The 11785-nt window shown below is 38.9% G+C and overlaps 1 protein-coding gene across 1 annotated transcript; it reads right to left on the bottom strand.

Moving 5' to 3' along the window:
• Positions 1-8187: 8187 nt before the first annotated feature.
• LOC105546810 (60S ribosomal protein L18-like) lies at positions 8188-8733 on the bottom strand. The gene has a single exon (XM_011990106.1). The coding sequence runs from the start codon at positions 8731-8733 to the stop codon at positions 8188-8190; it is 546 nt and encodes a 181-aa protein (XP_011845496.1).
• Positions 8734-11785: the final 3052 nt, after the last annotated feature.

Here is an 11785-nt window from a genome sequence, read left to right as displayed (position 1 = left end):
TCTCCAGAAATTGCCAAAATGTCTTCCGGGGAGGGGGCAAAATTGTTCCCAGTGAGAACCATTGACTTAAATTAATAATTTGCAAAGTTCACTTACACATTTGTGCTCGTATGTTTGTATGTTTACACATCTGTATATTCAATCTTTATCAGGGTATACAGACACATATAGTCACATACAAAACATAACCTATCTAAATACTAAGTATATGAAACAAAATTTTGGTGCAATCCCTATCAGGGAAAATTAAGAGGGACAATAATAATCTTCTCAAATAATGTATCCATGCTCCAAGTTTTCTTTTTTTTTGAAAAGAAATTGCTTCAAATATTACTATGTTAATATAAAAGCACTCGTTATTATAATTAAACAAAAAAACAGTATTCTAAAAATGTTTGTTGAGCAACTAAAATGAGCCAAATGCTATTTCGTGGGTTTGGGCTAGGGGCAGAGAAATGAAACAAATGGATCCCTGCCCCTCATGAAGTAGAGGGGAGTCATAGAATAGTTACATAATCATGCAAACAAATATGAAATTAACCACTGTGACATGAGTTCTGAAGACAAGTTGTTTTTTTTTTTTTTTTTTTGAGACGGAGTTTCTCTCTGTCTCCCAGGCTGGAGTGCAGTGGCACGATCTCAGCTCACTGCAAGCTCCGCCTCCCAGGTTCACGCCATTCTCCTGCCTCAGCCTCCTAAGCAGCTGGGACTACAGGCGCCCACCACCATGCCCGGCTAATTTTTTGTATTTTTAGTAGAGATGGGGTTTCACTGTGTTAGCCAGGATGGTCTGGATCTCCTGACCTCGTGATTCCCTTGGCCTCCCAAAGTGCTGGGATTACAGGTGTGAACCACCGCACCCAGCCTCTGAAGACAAGTTTTATGGTAGAGACACCCCCACCAAGGAAGCAGGTTCTAGTATGCATGCTAGAATAACCACACATGTATCTTATGTCAATGATGCTCATGTTATCATATAAATCAATGGAGTATTCATGAAATTTCAACAGAGTATTGGAATAGGTGGTTGGAATCAAGGGACAGGTATCTCAGTTATGCATGGAAGCATATAATCTCTTGGCTTCAGGTAAGATGCCAAGAGGGAAAGACTGGGTCAGGTTAAGATATCAATCCACAGGCTATCATAAGCAAGGTGAATACAGCAAAAAACAAAATCAAACAGCCAGGCGTGGTTGCTCATACCTATAATCCCAGCACTTTGGGAGGCCAAGGTTGGTGGATCATCTGAGGTAAGGAATTCGAGATCAGCCTGACCAACACGGAGAAATCTCATCTCTAATAAAAATACAAAATTACCCGGGCATGGTGGCACATCCCTGTAATCCCAGCTACTCAGGAAACTGAGACAGGAGAATCACTTGAACCTGGGAGGCAGAGGTTGTGGTGAGCCAAGATCACGCCATTGCACTCCAGCCTGGGCGACAAGAGGAAAACTCCGTCTAAACAAACAAACAACAAACAAAAACCACACAAACACACAAAACCTAATGCCTTATGATAAAAACTATGGTTGAAATGCATATTATACATACACATACAAGATTTATACAAGATTTTAAATACCAATTTTATTTTACTTGGGAGACTTTTAAGCTCTGAGCATAAATTTTCCTGGTCTTCCAGATAAGGGGAAGCAGTTTACATACATGAGCATGAGCTATAGGGGCAGAATTATATTTACAGTATAGGCTGTCTACTGAGTGAGCGCTTGAACCCCACGGAGGCTAACTGAGTGGAAAAAATATCATGACAAAGGTTAAGACTTTTCTTGATAGCTGGTAAGTTACTTCTCACTCCTACTGGAGGTCCAGTGCAGGTTTGAATTAAGTAGTTGGGGGAAGGTCCTGGTTCACATAACCAGTCAGATGTAAAACTCCACAATCTTGTAGCTGAACATTCTGGAATACTGAGACTCCTGAGTCATCTTGGCAGAGCAGGAAAAGCAAGGAGGATCAAACTGTGGATCTTCACTGGCCGTGTCACTGGACACAAAGGTCACATGGTTCTGCCTACCCATGTAGGGGAGAACATTAAATATCTGGAGAATATTAGACAATTAATACTCTTAATTATCTAATTTAATATCTAAGTTAATTAATTAAAACAATATTAATAGAATATTATTGATATGGTTCGGCTGTGTCCCCACCCAAATCTTATCTTGAATTGTTGCTCCCATAATTCCCATGTGTTGTGGGAGAAACATGGTAGGAGATAATTCAGTCATGGGGGTGGTTTCCCCCATACTGTTCTCCTGGTAGTGAATAAGTCTCACAAGATCTGATGTTTTTATAAGATGAAATCCCTTTCCCTTGGCTCTCATTCTCTCTTGTCTGCCACCACGTAAGATGTGCCTTTCGCCTTCTGCCATGATTGTGAGGCCTCCTCAGTCATGTGGAACTGTGAGTCCATTAAACCTTTTTTCTTTATAACTTACGCAGTCTCAGATGTGTCCTCATCAGCAGTGTGAAAATGGACTAATGCAATTACAGATATATATTTGCAGAAGTGTTTGTATTATTTATGGCAGTGTTTGTATCTAGTACTGCAGCATTTGCCACAGGAACAAAAGACAAAGACTCAAATGATGACCAATATGAACAGGTTAAATGCAATCAGAGGATGGAATACTATGGGGAAGACTCTTGTGTGCTTATATAGAAAGAGTTAAAAGAAGAATTAAGGACAAAAAATAAGATATACTATAGTTTATAGTATGAAAACTCTGCTAGTGAGATTAAGGATTGAGGGTGAAATGGAGATTTTATTTTATTTTACTTTTACTTGATAGCCTTCTGTACTGTTTGGAGTACTCACTTTTTGAATTTTTCATTTTCCCTATGCATTTAATCAAGTATTACTGCATTAATAGGTTAAGAAAACATAATGGTTGCATTTTGACTACTCAGAAGAGAGACATTATAAATGTGTAACAGTGTCACTAGAGCCCATTAAGAAATCACAGTGCATAAAGGAAAGAATCTTTAGAAGCAATACAAGCTCAGAGAAATTTTAACTTGTTCTCTTTCGTGAGCCTGAAATTGTTCCATGAGCTCAAACCCCAACTGGCATTTTGACCATCAATTATCACTGTATATTTATAGATATGCTCTTTCCCAGCAATTTCAGAAGGTTAAAGCAAACGTATGTAATCAGTCTATTATTTGCCAGAAGATAAAGTGCCATTGAGGCTTCTGTGATCAAAGGAAAATGGTTCCCAAGATAACTGGCAGTGGCTGATATTAAAATGTCGAAAGAGAGAGCTTTTCAGATATAAGATAAATGTATATTTTTACTTTTAAATCTAGCCACATCAGGACTTAAAAAAATATATAGCCCTTCATGTTTAAATATGATTTTATTGATGCATCATCACAGGAGTATATCATTGGAATTATGTTTTGTAGGAGTGATGGGTCTGTCTTGAGTTAGTCTTACACTGTCTGGTACAATTTGGAGCAATTCTAAGCCTTAAGAGATGCTTCCTCTGGTCACAAGTTTTCCTTTTTCACCTAATCAATACTTAGACTTTAGATAGAAATTCAGAGTCACTTTGTCAGTAACACCTTCTCTGACCCCAACACTGGGTCAGGACCCTCGACTGAGCGATTTCAGCATGCTTTACAATTTTCCTTTGCTGTGCTTATCACACTGACTAGTTAAGATTTGTGTTTGACGTGACTTGCCTTTCTCACATGACTGTAAGCTCCAACTCTGCTTGGCTTATTATTGTAAACACATTTCTGATCACAGTGGCTGAAACCTGGGAGGTCTCAAAAGATATCCATTGAAAGAATGAATGTAGGACAATGCACGTCTGGGTGTGTGTGCACACGCATGCACTCGGATGCATCCCCTCCACAGTAACCTATAAAAAGAGGCTGGACTACTACAGGAGGAAGAAAGAGTCATATCTTCCCTTCTTACGTGCAAAGAACTCAAAGATAATGATGTAGTCTGTCAGGGCCTGTTCTGAACCACCCTGAATCACTTGCCCAAGTCCAGCTGTGGTGCAATTTTTGAAATAATATCTCAGACTCTGGAAAACATGCTGCTACTGAACTATTGTGTCCACTAGGCTGTCCTGGTTGGGGGAGAAGATGGAGAAAGATAGTAGGATTGCCTTAACCCCTGACAGTAGGAGTTGAATTTTTCTAAAGAGGAATGAGGGTTTAGACTGCAGGGCTTCAAAATCATGGTTTTTATCAAGGAGTAGGTGACTAGTAAATAACAAAGATAATTAGAATTAGCAATGGGGGCCATTTTTGAAGACATCATGGGAAGAACTTGGTCTTTTTTTTTTTCTCCTGAACTCTATAAACAATTACATTAAGATAGGGTTTCAAGTTTCATTTATACTGTAATTTCTTTTAGATTTCCCTTAAGCACCAATAAAGACTATTTCTCATAGGCAGTCTTTCTCCAGTGGTGTACTGAGGAACTGGGAACAAGGCTGTAAAGTGATGGCACTGAGCTGACCTCAGAAAGATCCGTGATCCTGGAGCTCCAGGCTAACATGGGTCAAGGTTATCAGTTACAGAGAGAGTTGTAAAAGATGACCTGGGTCCTGATGATGGTGGAGATGGTGGAGATGGTGGAGGTTGATCCTTGGGGATGAGAGAAGAAAGTTAGTTAACAAGTGGCACCCAAATTTACAGGAATGAGTGGGATTTTTTTATTTTTTATTTTTTTTGAGATGATGTTTCGCTCTTGTTGCCCAGGCTGGAGTGCAGTGACGCGATCTCAGCTCACTGCAACCTCCGCCTCCTGGGTTCAAGCGATTCGCTTGCCTCAGCCTCCTGAGTAGCTGGGATTACAGGCATGCACAACCACGCCCGGCTAATTTTTGGTATTTGTAGTAGAGATGGGGTTTCTCCATGTTGGTCAGGCTGGTCTTGAACTCCCAACCTCAAGTGATCTGCCCGTCTCAGCCTCCCAAAGTGCTGGGATTACAAGCATGAGACACGGCACCTGGCCCTTTTTTGTTTTTTGAGACAGTTTCGCTCTTGTTGCTCAGGCTGGGGTGCAATGGTACAATCTCAGTTCACCACAACCTCTACCTCCTGGATTCAAGCGATTCTCTTGTCTCAGCCTCCCGAGTAGCTAGAATTACAGGCACATGCCACCACACCCAGCTGGTTTTTGTATTTTCAGTAGAGACAGGATTTTACCATGTTGGCCAGGCTGGTCTCAAACTCCTGACCTCAGGTGATCCACCCGCCTCAGCCTCCCAAACTGCTATAATTACAGTCGTGAGACACTGCGCCCACCCAAAAGGGATTTTAAAAAGGATATGTGGAATTGTATGGTGAGAAGGAGGCTGCGTTGAAATGTTCTGATCAGGCTGTGTCCTTAGTAAGGAGTTCGAATTTCATTTTGCAACCAAAGTTGCATCTGTTGTTTCTGAACAGCTGTAAATTCTAATCAGTCTACGTTCAGAAAGATGATTCAAAAATCAGTATGTAGGGAGGGCAAGTCCAAGATGAAGTCATTAAAATATAAGAGTAAGAAAAGCTGGTTTCTAAAAAAGGGAGATTGTTATTTCCTATGTCCTATTTTTGAAAGTTGTTTTTAATTACTAAAATAAAAATTTAAAAATTATCAACTTAGATAAGCTATCAGGGTTGGGGAAGGTGTACGTCTCACGTATCTAGATTTTACCAAAGGATACTTGTTTGTGATGGTAGAAAACAGAAAAACAATCTGTATGAACTTTGGGTTGGTGTGTAAGGAAGAGCCATGCATTTCATCCGTTATCAACATCGAACTGCATAGTTACATCAACTGGTATCATGAAAAGAAATACATTAGTATGGTTAAAGAATGAGGCTTTCTTATACCACTGGAGGATGTGTGCGTGTGTGTTTGTGTGTGCACGTGCACGTGTGTGTGTGAGATCACATCTCCACCAAATTCATCTTTCCACGGGATTTAAAAAATCTAAATACAGTAGCAATGTTAATTTCATTATCAGACAGAACACCCTTTCCCAATAATTGCTCTGCAAGAATTAAATGCTAGATCAGCAAACTTCTATTCAGTCGATTTGCTATTATGCAAGATTATGCAATTTCTGTTAAGTGGTTCCCAGAGGCTTACAAAACAGGTTAACTTAGTCCTGAATGTAGATTAATTTCTTTATGTTTCCCAGCCTCATTAGCCTTTTTAGTGTAGAACATGATTAGTTCGCCCAATATTTTTATATGATTTAAATATCAAGAAAATTAACTTTCAGAAAATGCTAATGCATTTCATATATTTTAGGAACTATAGCAATAGAGGTTTTGATATTGACATTTGCCATTTTTTGTTCTTTCACCTACAAATCTACTTTGATACGTGTGTATTGTGTACACATATATACACAAATATATATACACACATACATATATAGGTATATACACATATACGTATTCATATAATTGCTGATGACACGTAGGAAAGATTATTTCATGTTGCTATGGAAGAGTTTCTCCTGTGAATAAAGGATATTTGTTTAAGGAAATAAAAAAGACTACAAATGTGGCAGCGGCGTTCAGTTGGAGTATGCTGTTAAATAACACGGGTGCTTTATTTGGGCTGTGCTTTCTGGTATGTGGTTCTTTAAGAACATGAGAATTTAGTAACATCAGCTAGCCCAGGAGCAATGCTATTAACCTGGATGGTCAGAGCAGTTGCAGACCTGGGAGCAGTTAATCAAGTAATGGCTATTTCTGTAGAGAGAAGCTATCTAGTGAGGACATACGAGTTGTACAACACAGGTGGCCAGCATCACGACTCCTCCACTCCAGAGCTAAAATCCCTTTCTCTGTGTTACCTTGCTGCCCGTCTGCATCTACCTTTTCTCCTCCTGTGCCAATTCTCTACCATTCACCATCAATTTACTGAATGTATTGTTTACAAAGTGACCAAATGTAACTACAGAGGATGTTTATGAAGAAGACAATTTTATTTTAAAATATGTTTTACTCATATTCATGATTCATAGTGAAGACTGGTTTTTAAAACATTATACTGCGTTTTCATTACATATTTTATAGTTTTGTTTAAGTATAAGAAACCATAATAAGTATAAATAATGACTCCGAATCTCACCAGAGAAACTCACCTTTCTCTAGGTGGCATGAACTTAGACTTCCACCGACAAGGTAAAGGATATTATAAAATATTTTCAGAAGCCCTTTCTGAAATGGGAAAAATGGTGTTTCATTGTTGTTTTAATTTGTACAGTTATTTTGGTGGGGGGGGGTCAGAGTCTGACTCTGTCACCCAGGCTAGAGTACAGTGGCGTGATCATGACTCATTGCAGCCTCCACCTCCTAGGGTTCAAGCGATCCTTCCAGCTCAGCCTCCCAAGTAGCTGAGACTACAGAAATATGGCACCATGTGAGTTAATTTTTCGTAGAGACAGGGTCTTACTTTGTTGTCCAGGCTGGTCTAGAACTCATGGGCACGGGCCATCTTCCCACCTCGGCCTCCCAAATTGCTGGGATTACAGGCGTGAGCCACCACGCCTGGTCTTAATTTGTATCAATTTAATTGGTGTTCTCTATTCTTATTTATTTCCCATGGCTAAAAGTGCTTATCGTGTCTAATTTGTGCTTTTAAATATGTTTGTGGGATAGCTACATTTACACGCAACCCTCAGGATATGGGATAATTGTTTATATATGTAACAAACTTTTAATAGCTTATTCTTAACAATAATCGGTAAAAATCTAAGAAAATGAATTGTATCACTCATATTTATTATTCGTGAAAACACTGTTTTAGATTTCCTTACCAACTTGTGGAATGAAGCTGTAGCCCGTCAATCTGTTACAAACTAGACCGGTGGTTGTCGAAGTGAGGTTCGCCAGGCCAGCATGATGAGATCAACTGGGAACTTAAAATGTGAATTCTGGGGTCCCACCCAACTACAAATCAGAATCTGGGGGTGAGACCCAGAAATCTGTGTTTTATTAAGCTCTCCAGCCAATTCTGATGTACCGTGTGGAAGTTTGACAACATTTGGAGTAAACCAACAATAAGAAACCTCATGTGAAAAGCTACTTAAGAGACTTTCTCACCCCTGACTGCAACGTCAATGTGCACATTTTCTTTTCTTTTCTTCAGCGTCCAAAATCGTTTTAATAAGACAGTAGGATCCACGGTGTTTTTGCAGCCTCAGCTGGCCTGTGCGCATCTGGCGCGCTCGAACTTCCGGCCCTTGGAGCGGACGTAGGGTTTGGCGTGGCTGGGCGGGGTTCCCGGGGCCTTGCTGAAATGCCGGTTCATCTTGGAGAGCAGGACGGTGCCGCAGCCCTTGGGGGAGTCCAGGGCCAGCTGGTCGAAAGCGAAGATTTTGTCCGCCGCCCTGATGATGCGACTGCGGGCCAAGCTGGTCACACGCAGCGCACACACCTTCAGTTTGGGCACCTCCTGAACCCGCACGTCATCCGTTATGGTCCCCACAACCATGGCCGTTTTGTTTTCCCAGCCAGGACGCTTCATTTTCCAGATCATCCGGGAAAGGGATAGAAGTGGTCGGTTGGTAGGACTCATAAACAACCGCTTCAGCACAACCTGGTTGAATGTGGAGTTGGTTCGTCTGGCCAGAAACCTGTACAGCTTGACCCACAGCTTGACACAGCATATCAGGTAGATATCCTGGCTCTTGGGCTCCTGGCGCCGAACATTTCGGTCCTTGTTTTGGCGGATGTCAACTCCCATGATGGCGTCTCCTGCGCGGCCAGGTACGGAAAGGCAGAACGGCCAATGTGCACATTTCCTATTAAGACATCTTCCTCTCCCTTTCTCTCCCTTTCTTTTCTCCTCCTCCTTGCAGAAATTCCATTCATTTGTGTCTTTATTTTTTAATCTTTCCCAGATAATAGCTTCACTAATGCATTGCTACATGTGGAGAATCTATTAACTTTTAAGATAAAAAGTTCGTTTGCTAAATTCTCCCCATATGTTCAAACTCATAAAGTACTTGTTCTGATTGCTATGATACAAACGAAAAACATATTACTCAATTTGGCATAATTTTAGGAACACTTTTGTGGTCCGGCATTAGCACCGATTTTTGAACGTGCTTTATTAAATTCAAAATCTTGTACACTACATGTCATTGTGGTAGTTACACTGTATATCAAGATTTTTAGGTTAAAATCTTAAGCATATTTGTTCCTAAACGCAGTAAAAGGAATAAGAGCACTATTAATATTACTATTATGATTAAAATTGTTCATGTTAATATCTTCATATGCCTTATGGCATTCAATCCTCATAATAATTCTATGAGGTAGGACCCACTGTTATTCTTGTTTTGCTGAAGTATTCATAAGTCTGCTGAAATATATACTACAAAATAGGACTGAAAAAAAAACCACTCAAATTTAAAATTTATTAAATTGTTAACTATTAAATTCTACTCATCACAACAGATTCCAGATAGACATTAGATAAACCTAAAGGCTTCCAGTGAAGTAAAGTATTATTAAACACTTTTCATATTTCAGTTTTATAAAATTCCTATGTAATCTAACGTTGTACGGTATAAAATGTTTTTTAATAGATTTGTATTTTAAAAGGTTTTAATATGATTTTTTTTCTATTTCAATAATTATTTGGAAGGGTAATTTATGTCCTAAAAAATTGTAACTATGGTGTTGTGAATTTGGGCATCTTCCAGGCTAGGGAGTTTTTGGACAATTCATAGCAGTTCTCTCTTTTTACTGCATCCAGTCCAACTCGTCATTTTTTAAATGTTGAGAGGGTTGTACGTTCATGGCTTCAAAGAATGGTACCATACTTAAAGTACAATAAAGAATAAGAAAATGAAGCCCATTCTCCCCAAAATTAATTCACTATGGTTCTATTGTAGGTGATCAGAATTCAAAAAGAATGCAAGAACATACTGCCTACTTAAGTGTTACTTAACAAACTACTTTTTTTTTTTTCTTTTTTGAGACAGAGTCTTACTCTGTCACCCAGACAGGAGTGCAGTGGTGAAATCTCAGCTCACTGCAACTTCTGCCTCCTGAGTTCAAGCGATGCACTTGCCTCAGGCTCCCAAAGTACTGAAATTACAGGTGTGAACCACCCGCACCTGTCCTGAACTACTCATTTAGAAGTATTAAGGAACTATATTTACTTTTGCTGTAGAGTCTCAACTATTCAAAAAGCAATGTGAAAAAAAATCAAAATCACTTATTTTCCCATTTGCAAAAAAGTAACTAAATGGGATCTTTAGTATAAAGACACATTTAGTAAAAACAAATGAGAGATGATACTTCCCAGCCAGCTGGATTTTTTGGAATTAAAAAATTGAGTTGGTTTGAACACAAATAAACTAAGACATCACGGTTTCTATAAGCGGTTACAGAATAGAGAGAAAACGTAAGACATATAATATCATATTTTACGGGTGATTTCATCAATTTGTGTAAGTAGTAGCACTCTAATGACAAAAAAGGAGATAGAACATAATGATTCCACAGAATAAATGGACATGATCGTGTGATTCTAGGCTGATGAGACCTGACTTTCCTCGCAGAATCAATATGCGCAATTTTATTCGTAAGAAATATATTCCATTACATTCAGAGAAGTATTATTTATAAAATGAAATTCTTTAGAAATGTCATGTGAGATAAGGCATGTGCGAGGTTAAGGGGCAGTTCGATTTGTAAATTTTTGCCTACTCAAAGTTTACCCCAGTTGTGGCTTTAGGGCATTCCCCAGTGGGTTAACTGTTGAGACCAATATAGCTGCCAGAGGGCCACACCTCCCTCCTTGACTCTAGCAGTATGTGGGCATGCATCTAATGTTTGGCTGACTGCCTGTTCCACTCTCAGGCCTGGTGCTACTGAGCAAAGATAAGGGGACACCGAGGTCCACATTCTTGGCTCCTCAGAGCTGTCTTGAATTCTGTGCATCTTCTAACCTAAGTCCTTGGAAATCCCTTGGAGTTGACATTATCTTTCTACTATATTTCCATATTGCTTATGGTCACCAGCATCAGTTTCTTTTGCTTGTAACCAAGACCTCTTATTTTGAAAAATATTTTGCACATATTTATTAAGGTTTTTACTATAGTTTTAGTAATGTGCAGATGTTGCCATTTTATTTACTAAGAAAAATCATGGCTTATGCTTCCAAAAATTTACAATCTGCAGACGGAGCTGAATCCGTATGGAAAGTGCTACATATATCATAATAAAATAATGAGTGTTAATATACATGTTAAGAAACCAAAAGATAATATAGAATTTCAGGGCATCTCCACAAAGAGTTTTTCACACATGGTGGCCCTACTCTTACTGGGAAAGCTTGCAAAACAATGATGTGTGTGCATTTGTGTGTAATTGTTTTTAAAATAAAGGTATATATAACTTTCTTGAAGCTAACCAATCCAGAATTTTTTTTTTAAATATGTACTGCTGTCTCCAGGTAACAAATATAATTTGAAAAGAAGCTCTAAGATCAGGATTCAGTGACTAATTTCTGCAATAAAAATGAAATCCATCCATCTTTTCTCCTGTATTTCAATATCTGATAACAATTTTTCATTCTAAACACTAACCAAGTCTTTTCAAGCTTCTAAAAGACTGGAAAATTAATCTTCCACATGTGCTGATGAGCAATTGCAAAGATTAGTTTACATAATCTATGTTCCTGCTTGCAGAAGCATAACTTTCTTTTTAATACAATGAAACAGGTATTTTTAAGGCATTTTTTTCCTTTATAAAATCTGAACTTAACACATACCCTATGTGAA

Source organism: Mandrillus leucophaeus, unplaced genomic scaffold (assembly GCF_000951045.1).
Source record: "Mandrillus leucophaeus isolate KB7577 unplaced genomic scaffold, Mleu.le_1.0 Scaffold37, whole genome shotgun sequence".
NCBI lineage: Eukaryota > Metazoa > Chordata > Mammalia > Primates > Cercopithecidae > Mandrillus > Mandrillus leucophaeus.
This window is presented reverse-complemented; position numbering and strand designations above follow the sequence as displayed.